At 42.6% G+C, this 20,428-nt stretch overlaps 1 protein-coding gene across 1 annotated transcript in view; it reads right to left on the reverse strand.

Moving 5' to 3' along the window:
- Positions 1-7,789, reverse strand: part of GRAMD1B (GRAM domain containing 1B) — a 128,069-nt gene extending 120,280 nt beyond the window's left edge. The window contains exon 1 of the mRNA XM_058818971.1: positions 7,425-7,789. Coding sequence (XP_058674954.1) covers positions 7,425-7,789 — 365 coding nt within the window. The remainder of the gene's footprint in view (positions 1-7,424) is intronic.
- Between the last annotated feature and the right edge of the window lie 12,639 nt (positions 7,790-20,428).

The raw sequence follows: 20,428 nt of genomic DNA on the forward strand, positions 1-20,428 counted from the left end.
GACTTGGATCACTTTTCCATGATTGAAGGGGATCTATAACCTTAATCTTGCATTTATTTTGTTTTTTTTACTTTTCACCATCAGCAGTTTCTTAGGGGGAAAAAGAATAAATCACATCACTCAGGATTTTTCCTCTAGAAAATACCACAATGTTTCCCACACCTGTTGAAGTCAGAAAAAGGGGAATGACCATTAATTTATTCCCAGGAATCCTCAGAGTGAATTTCAGTTTAATTAAGGAAGGGCTGCTTGAAATTAAAGGCTCGTTTACCTTTATAAGCCAATTCAAAATATCCAAGCCACCAATTTGTAAATAACTTTAGCTCAAGTTCCAACAAATCAATTCACTGTTAACTAATTGATATCACTAGAGGGATTAAGAAAAAGTTTTTTTAAGGAAAAAATGGGAATTTTTACCTCAGAACGTGAAGGGAAGCAGCCTCAGAGCCCAGTGCTGAGCAGTGCTGGAGCCTCCCCTCATTTGTTCCACGCTTTGAGATAAGTTATCAGGATTTCATCTGAAAAACCTCCACATTTGCGTAGTTGGCAGCTCCAGAAACCTCCAGCTCCTCAGCACAGACACTTTGCTGAGCTGGGATGGAATTCTTCTCATAATACTCTTCATTTTTAATGGGTTAGAGGCACTTTAGGACTCAGACAAGTCTTTCCTTTTGGGTGAATCCATAGTCAGGGTTTCCAGCAGAAACCAAACGTGAGGAAATTCACCTACACAAGTGTCAAGAACTGCTGCACCACAAAATCCCCAAGTTTTGCATTTTCTGCAGCACCAACATTTCACCCTTAACCAGCCCCGCTCTTAGGCCAAAGGGAGACCTGCCCTTAAATCGAAGCCTGAATGATCAACTCAGCAATTCTTGCCCCAAAAATCACGTGCAGGTCCTGAAATTACAGGCAAGGCCGGCTTGGAGAGGTAAATAATAAATTCAAGTTGATCAAGTGCCTTATGGCCACATCAATAATGCATGCAGGCTGCATGCACAGCAAAATGCCACCAGATTGAAGAGAGAAACATCAGCATGTCCTGATAAATAATAAAAATAAAAAATATTGTGTAGCTGCGTGCAGGGTTTGTGGTTTGTAAAGGTAAGTAACTTCATTACCTGGCTGGGAAATGATGGGAGGCGAGGAGCTGTCTGCATCCCTCATAAAAAAAAAAAAAAAAAAATCATATTTATCATCTGTAGAGCAACCTTGAGGTTTGGGCGCTCACTCTTGGAGCAAGGACAGGTTCCAGGGACAGTCCTGCCCCCAGGAATTGCCTTCCTGCTCTCTCACCCTGAACACAGAGTGCCAGGGGCAGGGAAGGCTCCCCCAGCCCTCCCTGGGGTTGTATGGAAGGAAAAGAACATTCTCCCTCCTGCTCTGGCAGCGCTTAGAGACCCTGCAGGGAAACAAAGCGAAATTAATTATCCAGGCTGTTAAAAATTAAGCAGCACGTGGGAGTCTCTAGGTGAGAAAAACAGATTTGGCCTGTCACTGTCACATTTTCTAAAAAATCCCTTTGCCAGGACTGAAAAGCCCGAAAAAGAAAAGAAATGTAAACAGAAACAATAATTATCTGAGTGTTTGGAATGTGGTCTGGAGGTTGCTCACCAACAGCTGCATCTTTGATTGGTTCCACGTGAATTATTTTTAATTAATGACCAATCCCAGCCCAGCTGTGTCATGACTCTGGTCAGTCACGACATTTTATTATCATTCTGGATGTTTCCTTTCTCTTTCTTTAGTAAAACAGAGCTCACAGTTACCCAGGCTGTTAAAAACTAACCAGCACATGCCTCTTTCTTTATTAAAACAGAGCTCACAGTTACCCAGGCTGTTAAAAACTAACCAGCACATGTCTCTTTCTGTTTCTTTATAAAAACAGAGCGCACAGTTACCCAGGCTGTTAAAAACTAACCAGCACATGTCTCTTTCTGTTTCTTTATAAAAACAGAGCGCACAGTTACCCAGGCTGTTAAAAACTAACCAGCACATGTCTCTTTCTCTTTCTTTATTAAAACAGAGCTCACAGTTACCCAGGCTGTTAAACACTAACCAGCACATGCCTCTTTCTCTTTCTTTATTAAAACAGAGCTCACAGTTACCCAGGCTGTTAAAAACTAACCAGCACATGCCTCTTTCTGTTTCTTTAGTAAAACAGAGCCCACAGTTACCCAGGCTGTTAAAAACTAACCAGCACGTGGCAGTTTCCGGGTGAGAAAAGCAGACCTGGAGCACTGGAGATCTGAAATGGTTTGTTTATTCGCTGTATGCCAATGGTCACAGAGCTCTTGCTCGGGGCCATGGGGGCAGAGCAAGGAGCAGCTCGGCTGCAGCACAGCCTGATCCCCGCCAGGTTTGCTGGGAAAACCCTGCCACCAAGCAGGCACCTGCCCAGGGGACAGAAATAAAAGTGCCAGGCTCCAAAAATGAAATTCCAGCAGCGTTGAATTTGCTGGGTCCCCAGGACGAGGGGGGAAATGAGTGAATCTGACTCCATGTTCTTAAAAGGATATTGTTATGTTATATTATTATATTATATTATATTATATTATATTATATTATATTATATCGTATCACATTATATTACATTGTATTGCATTGTATTACATTGTATTACATCATATTATGTAATATTATGTTACATTATATTATATTATATTAATTATATTATATTATATTATATTATATCACATCGTATCACATATTATATTACATTGTATTACATCGTATTATATTATATTATATTATATTATATTATATTATATTATATCATATCACATCGTATCACATTATATTATATTACATTGTATTGTATTACATTGTATTGTATTGTATTACATTGTATTACATCATATTATATTATATTATATTATATTATATTATGTTATATTATATTATGTTATGTTATGTTATGTTATGTTATGTTATGTTATGTTATATCACATCATATCACATTATATTACATTGTATTGTATTGTATTACAGTGTATTACATCATATTATATTATATTATATTATGATATATTATATTATATTATATTATATTATATTATATTATATTATATTATATTACATTATATTATATTACATTGTATTATATTACATTGTATTACATTGTATTATATTACATTGTATTACATTATATTGTATTATATTATATGACATTGTATTATATTATGCTATACTAAAACTATACTAAAGAATAGAGAAAGGATACAGACAGAAGGTTTAACAAGGTTGATAATAAAAACTCATGACTGCTTCCAGAGTCCCAACACAGTTTGGCTGTGATTGGTCATTAAATCAAAACAATTCACATGAAACCAATCAAACAAGCAGCTGTTGGATAAACAATGTCCAAACACATTCCAAAGCAGCAAAACACAGGAGAAGCAAATCAGATAATTGTTGTTTTCATTTTTCTCTGAGGTTTCTCAGTTTCCCAGGAGAAGAAATCCTGGTGAAGGGATTTTTCAGAAAATGTGACGGTGACCCAGCAGCTTGATGGCAACTCAGCCAGAGAAATGGAGTGACTGGGAGCAAGCTGTGTTTATTTCTGTTTGTTCCTCCAGCGGGGGGCACAGCCTGATGGCTGCTGCCTTCACCAGGTGGGATTTGGGGATTTGCACACTCACGGGGTGCCTGCACTCCCAGCACACGCTGGGGACACCTGGGACACCGGGCAGGCCAAGCTCTGTCACTGAACAGCAGGTGAATGATGGCATGAAAGCTTGGTGAGTGAGCTGCTGCACAAAGCCCTCAGCTGCTGCAATAGGACACAAAATAAAACAATGCAGACACTGGAACTCTAAGGGAAGAAGAAGGGACAGTTTATTTTCTTACTCTAATATTTATAAACTCTTAAAAGTGATAGTGGATTGGAGGATGAAAATGCTACTTCCTCAAAGACACTGGACAAACTAACAGTCTATTAATTTTTTCTGCTTCCAGAAAAGAGTGTAAAACAATAATTATTTACATAAAAGTGTGTGAGAAACTTCATTACCAGACTGTAAACATCAGAAGGCTTGGAAGAGCTCAGAAGAACGGGGTGACACAGCACAGCTGTCCCTGCTGCCCTCAAACATCAGATGGCACAAAGGTGACACTGGGAGCATCTGTCACCAGCAGCAGTGGCACAGCAGGACAGAGCAGGTGCTCTGTGTGACCCTGATAAAGCAGCAAACAGGCAATTTCTGTTTTATAGCAAAACGGCTTCTTGTCCTGCAAAAGTTACGTTTTACTCAGGGCACAGCAAAGTTTACCCCAGGTCTGTCAAATGAATGCCAGAAACCCCTCAAGGTTTATCACCTTTTCCATGGCCAGCTCCCCACAGGTTCTGCTTCTGAAAAATGTGTATTTTATGATTGGCTTTTTGCAAATATTCAAATGAATGTTATATGTGTTATGTTCGAAAGCAATACTGTGTTAATTTTCTTAAGTTGTGTGTTAAATATGGTTTTAGGTTATAACATAATGTTAAAATAGAAACTATTACATAAGATACTTTTTTTAAAAGAGAGGAATGAGGTACTTGAAGTGAGATAGCAGCCACAGGACACCTAAATCTTTCAGAAAAAGAGAATTTGTTGCTCCATTATGAGAAGAATGAACTTCTTCCTGCCTTGCTCAGCCCTGAAGAGCTGTCAGGATTTAGAAGAAGAAGCTGACACTGCCCAGACAGAATCCTGTGTTTGAATGGAATTTATGCATCATGGATGAGGTGTATGAATATACAATAGGTTGTTGCTTTTAAGGGTTAATCCTCTGTTAAGGTGGGTCCGTTTTTGGGCTTATTTTGCCCAGAAGGAGGTACCTGGCCTGTCCATAACTCTTTGTTTTTATTGTCTTGTATTGTCCTAAATCCTAATTGCCCAACTTTTTTATTACTATTTTTATAACAATTTTATTACTATTGAACTTCTAAAATCCCAAAACCAAGTGATTGGCGTTTTCCCCACGCTCCCCTGTGCTGTTTGCTCTGCTGTGGTGGGAGAGCCCAGGGCTGATCCCTGCACTCTGACAGCTCGAGGCTCAGCCCTGTGACCAAACCCGGCTTTTCCACCTGGGCTAGGGAGGGAAAATTCCATTTGCAAACACCGTGGCAGAAAGGATAGATCTGGAGCCCGTTGCAGGTGAAGAAAGGAGATGCCAGGCTGGTTTTGTTGTGCTAATGCCACCTAAGCCGTCCCCCACTCCGCCTCCCTTCCAGTCACTGCTTGGGAAACATCACCCAAAAATCCCTTGGGGATGAATAAGCAGGAAATTGTCAGCATGGCAACATTTGTAAACGAGAAATGTACAAGGAAATGTACATTTCAAGGAAATGTACAAGTTCTTTCTTCCACCTTCACACCAAAATAAACAGCTCGGCCTGCCTGAAACTCATTCACAATGAAAAAATTCAAATTAAGTCCTTCAGTTGGAGGATTGGATCCTTCATCGTCTGAACCTGTGACCATAACTTCAATATTCTGACACTTCAGCACGTGCCTCGTGCATTATCTTTCACATTTTGTGCGCTGTGCCTGAATCTCTGCTTGCACCACAGAAATATTTCCTAAATCAGAAGTATTTCCCAAATCAGAAATATTTCCTAAATCAGAAATGTTTCCCAAATCAGAAATATTTCCTAAATCAGAAATGTTTCCCAAATCAAAAGTATTTCCCAAATCAGAAATATTTCCTAAACCAAGAGATGGTTTTCAATGTTAACTTGCTGAGAGGGATTATCAGCTCCTCAACGGCATGAATTCATTGATGAAAGTTCTTTAAAAATTAATAAGCTGACAGACTGACCTTGCTAAAGGGACCTGATGAAAGAAGAAATTATCAGATAATCAGAGTGGATATTCAAAGCTCTGCCCTGAGAACACTCAACACCACAGCAGTGAGTCAGTGTGGTTTGGTGGGTGCAGAAATGTCAAAGTTTTCTCTTTTTCTGGAAGTTCAACACATCCTTTAAAAACAACCCCACAGATCAGCTGCACAGGAGCTGCAAACAGTGGGAGAAAACTTGGCCCACACCAAGCCTGATTTATAAATTTATATAAGTTTCTTGGAGAAATCTTTAAAGTGTCTTGTGGGGTTGGGGCCTTCAGGAAAGGCAGACTGTTAAAGGAGGAGTTATGTAGTTAGAGGAAGAGTTAATTCCAGTGCATGCAGATTGTAAAGGAAGAGTTCATTCCAGTGCACGTAGATGTTAAAGGAAGAGTAATTCCAGTGCATGTAGATTGTTAAAGAAGAGTTAATTCCAGTGCATGCAGATTGTTAAAGGAAGAGTAATTCCAGTGCAGGTAGATGTTAAAGGAAGAGTTAATTCCAGTGCAGGTAGATGTTAAAGGAAGACTTAATTCCAGTGCATGCAGATTGTTAAAGAGTTAATTTCAGTGCATGCAGATTGTTAAAGAGTTAATTCCAGAGCATGTAGATTGTAAAGGAAGAGTTAATTCCAGTGCTAGAGATTGTTAAAGAGTTAATTCCAGTGGATGTAGAATGTGAAGAGTTAATTCCAGTGCATGTAGGTCGTTAAAGAAGAGTTAATTCCCCAGCATGTGGGGTGCCCTGCAGAGGGTTGCATAAGGCGCAGCTTTGTCTCCTGTGGCCACACAATTACAATGCCTGGGCGCTCATTCCCGGTGCTGACAGGCTCCTGGAGGCCTTTGGGAGTGATTTGTGTCCTTTCCAGCCAAAGGACTGTGTGACTTTCAGGTCAGGAGAGCTGCCAGGGGCTGAGCCCAGCCACCCTGACACACAGACCCACTGGGCTGCTGGTGTGTCCCTCCTGTCCCCCCTTTGCACTGGGCTGAGGATGGCAAGGGAAGTCTCAATGGTAGGAATGAGCACCACCCAAAAACACTGGCAGGGCTTGGCAGCATCACTGCCACACCTGTGAAAATCAGAAATATTTCCTAAACCAAGAGATGGTTTTCAATGCTAACTTGCTGAGAGGGTGTCACAGTTTGGCGTGAAAATATATGTTCCCTGGTGTGAGATGTGACCAGGAATAGAGCAAAGCAATCCCAAAAAACTCACTTCCTTTTCAAACCAGGACACTGGGATTATCAGCTCCTCAATGGCATGCACTCATTGATGAAAGTCCTTTAAAAATTAATAAGCTACACCAGAGAGGTCACTCCTTTCAGGTCTCCTCAGGACACCTCAGTGAGGTTAAAACTTCTCACCCACTGGCTCTGTGTCCACAAGCAAGGACAGAGCCTTGTCCTGCCATTCCCAAACAGCTCCCAGGCCTTTTCCTCTGGCACCAGCACATCCAACCAACACCATGCCACACTGCAGCCAACAGGCGAGGACAAAGCGCGGGAGGAGCCGCATCCAGGGCACCACCAGACCCTTCCAGGCTATTTTGGGCAGCATCCCCTCGGCGTGGGAGGGAGGGGAGCGGGCACAGGACCTACCTGCTCTCACTGCACTCCTTCTTCTCTCGGACGCGCAGCCACTTCCGAAGGAGGAAGCGCTTGCGGCGCGGGGAGGCGCTGGGAGTGGAGCAGTTGGACCAGGGGGTGTCCTCGTCACTGGACGGGGTGATCTCAATGGAGGGGAGCTGCAGGTATTCCTTGCTGGAGGAAGGCGACTCCGGGCACCTGCCGGCCTCCAGGCTCTGCTCCTGCACGTTCTTCATCCTCCTCATCTTGAAGCGCCTCCTGCGCAGGGTCGGGGTGGACGAGCTGGACCAGGCGCAGCCGCCCTCCAGCACCTGCTGCTGCTCGGGGACCCGCAGCGCCGGGAGCTGCAGCGTCTCTGTCATGTTGGCAGCTGGCATCGGGCGCCTTTTCCTCCTTCTGCTCCCACCCCCAGGCGCTCGGAGCTGTGATCTCGGCGTAAACCACACCGCAAAGCCACAAACTCGCCTTCCTCCTTCCTCCTCCTCCTCCTCCTGCCCTCCCTCTCAAGCAGGAAACCTCATGTTCTTCACGTGCTCTCGCCGCGCACCCAGCGCGCTGGCCGGGGCACACTCATGTCACAAGTTTCGAGTTTCTTTTCTCCTTCTCGGCTCTACAAAAAGTCCCTCCCTTGCCCTGCCCGCTCTCTCTCTCTCCGAGCAGGTCCAGCCCTGCCACAAGGCTCGGCCGGCTTTCAGCGCCCTCCCCGGCCCCCTTTTGCCTTGGAGGAAAAATCTCGGGGAAAACTCGGCTGCGGTTTCTTCTCGAGAGACGAGGCAAGCATGGAGAGGAGCGGCGTGGAGCTGTGGGGAGGGCAGAGAGAGAGAAACAGAGGGAGGGGAGGAACAAGGCTCGATAAAAATCCGGGAAAAAGGAGCGGCAGGAGCAGCTTGCGCTGTCTGAGCAGCGGCTGAGGCGGCGCGGGCAGCTGGCGCAAGGGGAGCCCGCTCCTAATCCCGACACACGCGCGGGGTTTGGGTTACCGAGGGCCGCAAACCCGCCGGGAAAAAGGGGCAGGAGAGGGAAGAGCCTCCCGGAGGAGCCAACTGGGCTGGCTTGTCCCTTTTGTCCCTTTTTGTCCCTTTTTGTCCCCTTTCTGTCACACCTTCCTGCTCAGCCAGCCCACCCCGAGAGGGGTCAGCGAGCGAGCTTGGACTTTCAGCCTCCTTTCACAATAATTTTTATTTTTTTTCTTTCTTTTTCTCTCTTTGTTTTGTTTGTTTTAGGGGGTTTTTTGTTATTTATTTGGAGCTTTTTGTTGTTTTGGGGGGTTTTGTTTTGCTTTTGGTGGATTTTTGGCGTTTTTTGGGTTTTTTGTCATTTTGTTTTTGGTTTTGGTTTGGTTTCTTTTTTTGAGTTTGTTTGTTTGGGTTTTTGATTTTTTGATTATTTTGTTTGTTTGGGTTTTTGATTTTTTTTTGTTTTGATTTTTTTGATTTTTTTTTTTGTTTGCTTGGATTTTTATTTTTTTTTGTTTGTTTGTTTGGGTTTTTGATTTTTTGGGAGGGTTTGATTTTTTTTGTTTGTTTGTTTTGATTTTTTGATAAATTTTTGTTTGTTTGTTTGGGTTTTTGATTTTTTTTTTTAATTTTTTTTCTCCCAATTGACTGCTCGCAGAGAAGCCGAAGAAGGAGGAGGAGGGGGATTGAGGAACAGCCAAAAAAGCAGCAGCACAGCAGCAGCAGGTGGCAGCAAAACTGGTCGGGATTTTAGCTCAGTTTCACACGAGTGGAAACTGATTTAAAAGAGTTTTTGGGGCGATGCTGCTTCCAAAATGCCCTTTGGGGATGGAGGGGACGAGGTGCAGGACAGCACACAGGCCACACACGCCCAGCAGCAGCCAAAGGACACGGCTTGCAAAATTCCGGTGACGAAATCAAATCAGGGAAAATGTTGTGACACGATTCTCCATCAGTATCCTCTGAATTTCCCTGTCTGAGGCCCTATATTTATGTTAAAAAATAAGATATAAATTAAATCCTCTAAGGCAGTGACTAAAACTCAGCTGCGTGAATTTCGAGCGTGTTCTCTCTCAAAAAAAACCCCCACAAAAACATCTCTAAATCAACCTGACACAGCTTCAGCTTTCATTGTTCAACAGCCTGAACCTTTAAAAATATTAGCTTCAGGTTAGAAAATATTTGTCAACCCAAATGAAAATAGTTATTCTTGCCTTGGTTTTGTTTGAAAATAAACTTCACAGGAACCCCGAACATCAGAAAGTGCCATCTAGGACAGAGCCAATGTGTCAGGAAACGAAAATTTAGAGCAGCAGGAACAAGGGGAAGGAACCATTTCTATCAAATGACAGAGCAGTTTAAATGCTCAAGTGCTAAATTTAATTTCTGCTCTGTCCTTTTTGCTCCGCTCATTCTGTAAGTTAATAGCCTGACAGCTCTTCAGATGGATTTCTGGAGAATCTGTCACCTTGGTATCCATGCACCAGGTGCACACACACAAACAGAATGCCTTCACAAGCACCCACTCAAAAAGGGAAACTCAGATAAAAGTGGTTTCTTGTTTTCTTTTGAAGTCCAAGAAACAAAAATCTACAGTTCAGACAAAATGCCAGCATTACAAATATTGCCATTTTGTCTGGATGGGCAGCTTTGCATCTTCCCTGATCCCTTTTCTCCCACACCTTGCCACGATTTCTACCTTGTCACCAGAGTCTGAAGCATTCCTGGCTACCTCATAATGCCAAAAATTACATTTCAGCTTCATCCTATGGCCTCTGGCAACCAAACCCCCACAGCATCACTGCTGAATTTCAACAGGAGAATGTGAACTTTGCCAGAGGGTGAAGGGGAGGGCAGGAGCAGCCCTTTGGAGGTTGCCATGAGGGTTTGATCCGGGCATTAATGAGTTTGACCTCCCGTGGAATCTCTCATCAAGAGCCCCGTTTAATTGCAGCAACAAGAACAAACGGGGGTCAGAGCTCGAGCTCTGGAGTGATCCTTCACACAGTGGGCATTGCAAACCCTCCGAGAGCTCACAGCAATTGTCTAATTAACCCACAGGAGACTCATCCTGGCCCAGAGCAGCTTTGGGAACTGTCGGTTTCTCGGCTGTTTAGGTGGCCTGGAAAGGCCCAGGGATGGCCTTGAAGAGCCGATGCTTCAAAGGACGAGAAGAGACTTCTGATCTTTTCTCGGTCTCGGTGTTTATTAATTGTTTATCTAAAAGATTTTCTCTTGGCCCGACAGAGGTCTGCACAGCAGCCAGCCATGAGCACACTGAGAGCCCCCGGGGTGGTCACCTATCTTTATACTCAAAATTACGTATACAATATTTATAATTTTTCCCCAATACCTTCTACCCTTATTAACCGGTGCACTTTTAGTAATAACCAATCCCAAAGTGCCACCATCACCACAGAAGATGGAGGCCAAGAAGAAGAAGAAGAAGGACAGGACACGCCCCAATTCCTCCATCTTACTTCTTTAGACCCCCCTGTACCGAAATCCTAAACCCTGTGTCTCACACTCTAATTAACTTATCCCTTCACCATTCACCCAGTGAGATCCTCCCATCCTCATACAGGTGTCGTCTCCTGTGCAGGATCAAAGTGCAGCCACCAGACACTTCTGGCAACATTCCAGGACTCCCGAGCCCCCCAAGGGTGGTCTCGGCCACTCTGCACATCAGTCCTGAGGTGCTGAGATCCCACAGGGAACCGCGTTGTTACCCGAGGAAAAGCTGCTGCTGTCACCAGGCTGATTTTTGACCTGATCCCCACCAAACTCCAGCGCAGCTCACTTGGACTAAATTCCTTTTCTCATCATCTTTGCACATGAAACAATTCTGTACCCAGGGAGTTCTTCTCACCAGCGCTGCCCCTTTAACTCCGAGCCCTGCAGGGATTAATGCCCAGCCCTCCTTTGCATTCCCAGCACATTTTTATCCCAGAGGAGATGCCGGGCACCTGCCTGATGCCATGGGAAAAGAGAGAAGCTTTGCCATGGAGCCAGCTCCAACACCTGACCCAGAGTGAGAGATTCCAGCCTATTTCTGTCCCAGCACCCTCTCCCAGGCCTCGCTTCGTGGCTATTCCTGCAGTTTAATGTTGGGTTTATTCCAGAAATAATGGAGTGTTTGGAATAAATGCTTGTCGATGCTCCAGGTTGATCAACAGATATTTCTCCTCCTCAGATACTCTGGGTGCTGCAGGGCCCTCAGAAAAGGGCTTGCAAATGAAGCAATTAGGAAAGAAAAATGCTGTAAAAATATTAAAATCCCTTCCCTGAAGGAGGAACACGAGCCCAGGTTCTTTGCAGGCCTTTCCATGAGGGATTTCCCTTGGGTTCAAGGGATGCAGAATGGGAGATAAATACAGAGGAGCAGCTGGCACTGAGAGTATGCAGTAAAAAACCAATTTTATTAACTAAAAACAGATATTTTCAAGCACAGGAAATACATTTCAGCTTCTTCAGAAGTTGAACTGAGTCACTCAGACCATATCTGGCTGCAGAGGCTCTGCCAGGCCAGGCAGGGACAGTGGAGCCCTCCGAGCCTGGGAAGAACTCAAGCAGAATTCCCCCTTTTCCCATAGTTAAACATAATTTCTAAATTATTTCCTTCTCTGTCACACAGCTGAGAGTGGCAGGTTCTGCATGAGGAACCTGCAGCTCAGGCATGACCCTGCTCAGCCGAAATTCTGATTTTCCAAAGTTCGAAAACATATAGAGAATTTTTTGTTTATTGGTTTGTTGGGTTTAGGTATTTGTTTGGGGTTTGTTGGTTTGGTTTCTTGTGGAGTTTTTTCTGTGTTTTTTGTTTGTTTGTTTGGGGTTTTGTGGAGCTTTCTGTTTTTGTGGAGCTTTGTTTTTGTTTGCTTGGGGTTTTGTGGGGTTTTCCTGGTTTTTGTTTGTTTGGGTTTTTAGTGGTGGTGGTGGTTGGGGGATGTTTTTGTGAAAATTCTGGATTGATTTTGTGATTTTTAAATGAAAGCCTGATACATTTACCCACATTTACTTTCACATTCTAACCCCCTTCTGCAAGAACACGTGCTATATTTGGAGCTGGATCTCACTTCAGCCCCATTTTGCTCTTTGCACATTAAATTAGATGAGTTCTGTTACAGTTTGAGAACCTGCTGCAAGCAGCTGATGTTGAATAAATTCTGATTTCAGTTCCCTCCAGCTCTGCCACTCAGAGGGTGCTCCCCTGCCAGCAGTTGCTGTCCTGTCACAGACATCTTTTATGGAAAATCCTTTTCTTAAGATTTTTCCTCCTGAGAAGCTGCGAGGCCTCAGGAACAAAATGCAAACATTGATTATCTGCTGCTGTGGAGTGCAACAGGTGCATCTGGGATTGGTCTCATGTGGTTGTTTCTAATTAATGGCCAATCACAGTCAGCTGGCTCGGACAGAGAGCTGAGCCACAAACCTTTGTTATCATTCTTTATTATTCTATTCTTATCTAGCCGTCTGATGAAACCTTTCCTTCTATTATTTTAGTATAGTTTAAATGTAATATATATAATAAAATAATAAATCAAGCCTTCTGAAGCAGGGAGTCAGATCCTCATCCCTTCCCTCAATGTGACACCCCAGTGAACGCGGTCACACTGTCCCCTGAGCAGGCACAGCCCTTTGCTTTGGGCTGGTGACACCTGAGCCCTGCTCTGTTCCCAGGCTGATGGCACAAAATTCCCAGGCAGGAAATGCCAACAACAAGAGAGGTTCTCACATTCCTCTTCCCCATTCCTCGATTCCAACTGGGGCTCATGCTTGCCTCAGTTTTTCCCTCTTCGCTGCAATATTTCAATTAAAACTCCAGTCAGTGGGAAAATCAGCTTTGGATAAATTATAGCCATTCTTTCTGGCATAGAACTTGAATTTATCAATTGGGTTTTGGCCTCTGAATTAAAAGCAGGTGTGCACATCACAGTGCCCACAAGTGCCAAGTGCATCACAGGAGGGCAGCCATGCCAAAAAATTGGGAGCAGCAGCTCTGAGCTCCCGCTGGGATCACAGCCCTGCCACCCCCGACCTTGTGGGTGTCAATCTGGGTCCAGTCTCTGCTCTGAGAGCCACAACTTGATGAACATTTATCCCACCACATGTTGGCCCCTGCCCGTTTTAACAATACTTGAAAAGATGGAATAAAGGCCTTTCTCAGGGGTTAATTTCGAGAGATATTCTTTATTTATAAGGCATTAATTAGAGATTGATATCTCTTTGTGCCTTCCCTTTCACAAGACACAATTCCCATGTCAGCCACAGCCACTGGAGGCTCCCAGCCATGAATTTTTGCTGTCAGAGCAGCACCTCGAGCAGGCACCTCAGCTCTGCCCTCACCCACAGCAGCAGCCCCCAGGTGCTCCAGACACCCCCAAATCCCAGGAGCTGTCAGATGTGATTCCAGCAGCTCGGCACACGCAGCACTTCCCCAGCATTAGGGCAGAACTCTCACAGCTCATTCCTGTTCTCTCTCCAAATTCAAGGGGACAGCGGAGCCCAAGATAGCAAAGCATCCAAATTAAATCAATGCCGTGGCTTGGCAGTGATAATCCATCAGCAGGGCACAGGTTTCAGAACCTGTCTGACAGTCTGAGGTCTCTTTGTGTTTTAGGAGTGCAGGGAATGATTTGGCACTGCCTGATTGCTCTGATCAAGGGATTCTGAGCAGGGAAAGCTCATTTCTCCTCCTAAACCTAATGAGGGGATCAGGGATTAATTAAACTCAGTCCATCACAGGTTTAATTAAGCTCAGTCCATCACAGGACAGAGGGTGATCCCTCAGAGTGAATTTCCATTGGAGCCTCAGATTTGGTCTGAGGTGTGCGAAGGAATTCCATGGAATTCCTCTCCCTGGCCTGATGATCACAGCACACCGCTGAGCACAAAAGGACAAGCCTGGGAGTGCAAAAGGCTCTGAACATTGAATTTCCCCTCTGCAGACAAAATCCCTGCTCCTCCAGCCCAGCCTAGCCCAGACAGGAATAGCCAGCTCAGGGTGTTTGCTGCCATTCAGCACCTGGACCAAACAAATACTTCCCAAATTAAAAAAAATGGAAGATTTTGTTACTGAACACCCTCCAGGCCAGGGATTGAGGCTCTCACAAGATCAGTAATTTCTCATTCAGGGGAGATTCAGGGAATTATTTGTACAAAGCAGCCAGCCTGGAAAAGCTGGCCCTGATCAGCACAGCTGAGAGTGGAATTTCAATCCCTGCATGCCATAAAGAGCATGGGATAATCTGCTCCCCATCCCAGCCCTGTTTCAGCTCAGAACAAAAGCCTTTGGGATTGTCCCTTTGGGATTGTCCCTTTGGGATGGCCTGGCTCCAATTCACATCCTTGTCACGCCAGGGCTGGGACTTGTTCCTGGCTGTGCCTGCCCTGCTGCTGCCCTGGCTGGGGCAGGAAATGCAGATCCTGGAAATGGAGATCCTGGAAACCCCAGATCCAGGAAATTCAGATCCTGGAAATGCAGATCCAGAAAATTCAGATCCAGGAAATTCAGATCCAGGAAATTCAGATCCTGGAAATGCAGATCCAGGAAATTCAGATCCAAGGAACCCAGATCCTGGAAACCCAGATCCAGGAAATGGAGATCTTGGGAACCCAGATCCAGGAAATTCAGATCCAGGAAATTCAGATCCTGGAAACCCAGATCCAGGAAATGGAGATCTTGGGAACCCAGATCCAGGAAATTCAGATCCAGGAAACACAGGGCTAAGAAATTCAGATCCCAGAAACCCAGATCCTGGAAATGCAGATCCAAGGAACCCAGATCCAGGAAATGCAGATCCAGGAAACTGAGATCTAGGAAATTCAGATCCTGGAAACCCAGATCCAGGAAATGCAGATTTAGGAAACCCAGATCCAGGAAACCCAGAGCAAGGAAATGCAGATCTAGGAAATTCAGATCCAAGGAACCCGAATCCAGGAAATTCAGATCCAGGAAATTCAAATCTAGGAAATGCAGATCCAGAAAATCTAGATCTAAGAAATTCAGATCCCAGAGACTCAGATCCAGGAAATCTAGATCTAGGAAACACAGATCCAGGAGACCCAGATCCAGGAAATTCAGATCCAGGAAATTCAGATTCAGGAAACCCAGGGCCCTACAGCTGAGCTGAAGAGAACAAATCACTGCTCCCTCTGGGTCATGGTTTTCTACCAACGGCATGGTTGGAAGTGTTCCGGAGTGTTTCTGCTTTCTGTCTTATGTTTAAGACAAAAAAAAAAAAAATCCTGAAAGGAGTGGCATCATCTTCCTTAGTGGAATTTCAAGAGAAGAACACACCTTTGTTCAAAACTATCGAACAATTTCAAGAACTCATCTTTGTCCTGCAGAGATACCAGGGAAGGGAATGTCTGCCAGGGAAAGATTTCAGTTTCATTCTGCACGAGGCCAAATGGAAACATCAAAATTATCTCTGAACTCCTCAGACAGACAGAAAAGGTTCTTTCCTATGATAAGGAAACTCATTTCATACTAAATATATATGGATTTATAAATACAATAACTACAATTCCTGTCCATCACCTCAACTGCAGCACAGCCTGTGCCTCCAGTCAGGCAAATGCCTGAGGACAGCTGTCAGTGCTCCTCTCCATCCCCTAAAATCCATCAAAAAATTCCTTGTGGACAACTGGAAACCCTTCTCCTGCAGCTGCCTGTGCCATTCACAGCCCTAATCCTGCACTCGTGGTGTGCAATGGAGCCATCCCGGGGCAGCTGCCGCCCCAGCAGCCGCTCAGTGCTCACATCGCTTAAAAATCACACGCAGAATTCTCTCTCTCAGTGTGTGTGACATGCCCCAAAACGTGTTTGATGCATGAAATACGAAAATAAAAAAAATTATAAAAATATAAAAATATGAAAAATTAAAATATGACACGTGGAAATATGAAATATGAAATTATGAAAATATGAAAAATTAGTATATGAAATTATAAAACGATGAAAAATTATAATATGAAATTATGGAATTATGAAAATATGGGAAATGAAATATGAAATTGCAAAACTGTGACATTGTGAAATTATGAAAATATGAAAATATGAAATTATGAAATTATGGAAAATGAAATATGAAATTACAAAACCGTGACATTGTGAAAATATGAAAATATGAAATTATGAAATTATGAAAATATGATACTATGAGACGATGAAAATATGGAAAATGATATATGGAATTATTAAATTGTGACATTATGAAATTATGAAATATGAATATATGGCATTATGAAAATGATACTGTGAAATTATGAAAATTATGGAAAATGAAATATGAAAATGCGAAATTATGATAATATGAAAATATGAGGAAATGAAATTATGAATTTATGAAAATATGGAAAATTAAATAAGAAATTACAAAATTGTGACATTATGAAATTATGAAAATGTGACTATATGAAATTATGAAAGTACGAGACTATGCAATGATGAAAATTTGGAGAATGAAGTATGAAATTACAAAATTGTGACATTATGAAATTATGAAATATGAAAAAATGACCATACGAAACTATGAAGCTATGAAAATATGAAAATGTGATATTATGAAATATGTGAATATGAGAATATGAGAATCTGAAACTATGAAAATATGAAAATACGACAATATGAAAAAATTAAGTATGATGAGAAAACTCATCCCCATGGTTCTGGTTCGTATATAAATATGTATATTTTTATAGCATTTTATGTTATAAAACATACCAGTCTATGTAAGGCATTCCCCCACCTGCAGCATCTATTTAGAGATAATGAATAACAATCCCCAGCCAGGCTGAGGTTACCCTAAATGAGTGTGGGAAAGCTCTGCCACAAAATAAATCCCACATTTATTCTCTGCAGTCAGAACTCACTGAACTGAATTCCTGGGGCAGGGATTTTAACCTGCAGGTGTGAAACACCAGAAAAACACAGTAAATATTCTGAATATCTTAAAAACAAGCACAAAACCATCACCTCCCTCTGGCTGCATCTCGCAGCAGAGATTTCCTTTTGTTTTGCTTTGCCAAGGGTGCCCGGGGTGGGTTCCCCTGCTGGCACAGTGTGTGAATAATCTCAATAAACACACAGAGCTTCAGTGCCGGAGCCGCCCTCACCCAGATCCCAGAACTGCTTTGGATGGTGGTTAACAGGATGGAATAGCACAGGGTGTGAATAATCTCAATAAACACACAGAGCTTCAGTGCTGGAGCCTCCCTCACCCAGATCCCAGAACTGCTGGGGATGGTGGTTAACAGGATGGAATAGCACAGGGTGTGAATAATCTCAATAAACACACAGAGCTTCAGTGACAGAGCTGCTCTCACCCAGATCCCAGCACTGCTGGGGATGGTGGTTAACGGGATGGAATAGCACAGGGTGTGAATAATCTCAATAAACACACAGAGCTTCAGTGACAGAGCTGCTCTCACCCAGATCCCAGCACTGCTGGGGATGGTGGTTAACGGGATGGAATAGCACAGGGTGTGAATAATCTCAATAAACACACAGAGCTTCAGTGCTGGAGCCTCTCACCCAGATCCCAGAACTGCTGCTGTCACAGACATTTTTTCACAGAAATCCTTTTTTTCAGATTTCTGCATCTTCTGGAGGGCAAAGGCCTCAGAAGAGAATGTGAACAATTGTTATCAGCTGCTGTGAAATGCAACAGGGGCACCTTGATTGGCTCATGCTCCCATGTTTATAATTGGAGGCCAATCACGGGTGCAAGCCAGGCACCGAGTCCCTGGACACAACTTTGTTATGGATTCTTTCTTTCTATTCTTAGCCTAGCAGCAGCTCTGCAAACTTCTCTCTCTTTATTCTATTTAGTACAGTTATAATGTTTTATATATTATATATCAATAAATCCAGCCTTCTGATCTAGAAACAAGATTCTCGCCTCTCTCTCCACCAGCGACCCACTCAGGATGCTGGAATATGCTGGGGATGGTGGTTAACAGGATGGAATAGCACAGGGTGTGAATAATCTCAATAAACACACAGAGTTTCAGTGCTGGAGCCTCCCTCACCCAGATCCCAGAACTGCTGGGGATGGTGGTTAACAGGATGGAATAGCACAGGGTGTGAATAATCTCAATAAACACACAGAACTTCAGTACTGGAGCCTCTCACCCAGATCCCAGAACTGCTGGGGATGGTGGTTAACAGAATAAAATAGCTTGGAGATGTCAGGTTGTGTCACCAGAAATCTGCTTTTATTTCCCCAAAAAATTATCATTTTATGTGTGGGGAAAACAAGGTCAAACTCTGCGGGGAATCTTGATCAAGGCCAGAGTCAGGAGCTCTGGAATTCCAAATATACCAACTCCACTAACAACCATCACCTAAAAGGATTTTCTTTTCCCCTCTTCTTCCCTTTTAACACACAAGTAGCAACAGAAGCCAACAGGTGATGCTTCTCCAGCTGTTTGGGGTTTTAAATCACACTAAAAAAATCACAATTCCTGATTTTATGCACCAAGATTTGTGCCCAGAAATGATGTTTTGTTTGAGTAGCACCAAGAGGTTTTGCCTGTCAGGGAACACCACACATCACCTGCAAATAACCTCAGCAATTCAGGTTTGTAACCAGTGCAATTTCTGAGGAGAACTACCCCAAAATATCTTTATTTTTCCTTAAATCCAGGCAGATGAGGCTTGGTTATACTCTAGCTGAGAGCCTGGATATCAGAGTTCCTGCATTTTACTCTTTTGTCCTTCAGAAAAAGCCATTTCACATTTTATCTCAATTTCCTTCCAGCTAACACTGAGATTAAGCACTGCCTGATGTACTGGAACTGTGCAAGTTTAATTTAAGAAAGAACAAAAAGCACGTGGTGATCTCAAAGCCTCTCAAAATGTTCAGTCCAGGAGACTTCCAGAGTTTGGGAGCTGAACATTCCATGTCCTGTCACCAAATTCAGAGCAAAGCCAGCACCCATTTCAAGGTGGAAAACAGAAAATAAAGAATTCCATTTCAAGGTGGAAAACAGAAAATAGAGAATTCCATTTCAAGGTGGAAAACAAAAAAGAAAGAATTCCCATTTCAAGGTGGAAAACAAAAAATAAAGAATTCCATTTCAAGGTGGAAAACAAAAAATAAAGAATTCCATTTCAAGGTGGAAACCAGAAAATAGAGAATCCCTTATTGCTTCTCCTCCCTGCTCAGAGCTCAGGCAGACTCTGCCTGTGAGCTGGAAAATCTGTTTTGCTGGAAATTAATAATTCATGTGTCTGACAATCTCCCTGCCTTTTTTTTTTTTTTTTTCCTTTATTAAATTTGGGTGGGGAGTGCCACCAGTGTTTGCTGAGCTTTAATTCTCAGAATTCTCCAGTTCCATCGTACACACCATGGCAATTTCTCTCCTGCCCTGTCTGAACCATAACTCAATTTGTAGGGAACAGGAAAATATTCTCAAGTTCAACATCAATCTGGTTACTTCAATATTGCATCTCTGCTGCTTTTGTCTCTGTTTTGGTTTTTTTTTTATTTATAGCTCCTACCAAATTTCACGGCACTGCTCTGTGTTTGCTGTGATTTCCAGGCATGGGAAAGTTCCCAAAAAACCACAAATTTCTGCTCAAATTTCATCTTAAACCAAGGGCCATGACAAAGGCCATGTGGTGCAATTTTGTGTGACGCTGTGTGAAGAGAGGAAAAGATGATAATCTCAGAAATAATCCAAATTAATAATCCATTTGAACTTGTCTTATTTAAGAGTTTATTGTGTTGGGGGTTTTATTTTTGAACTTCTACATAAATAGAATTTATAAATATAATATAATATAATATAATATAATATAATATAATATAATATAATATAATATAATATAATATAATATATATTATATTATATTATATTATATTATATTATATTATATTACATTACATTATATTATATTATATATATTATATATATAATTTTATTATATAATATATAATATATAATATATATTATAATATATATTATATGATATGATATGATATGATATTATATGATATGATATGATATGATATGATATGATATGATATTATATTATATTGTAATGTAATGTAA

This window comes from Ammospiza caudacuta, chromosome 23, assembly GCF_027887145.1.
Source record: "Ammospiza caudacuta isolate bAmmCau1 chromosome 23, bAmmCau1.pri, whole genome shotgun sequence".
In the NCBI taxonomy this organism is placed as follows: Eukaryota; Metazoa; Chordata; class Aves; order Passeriformes; family Passerellidae; genus Ammospiza; species Ammospiza caudacuta.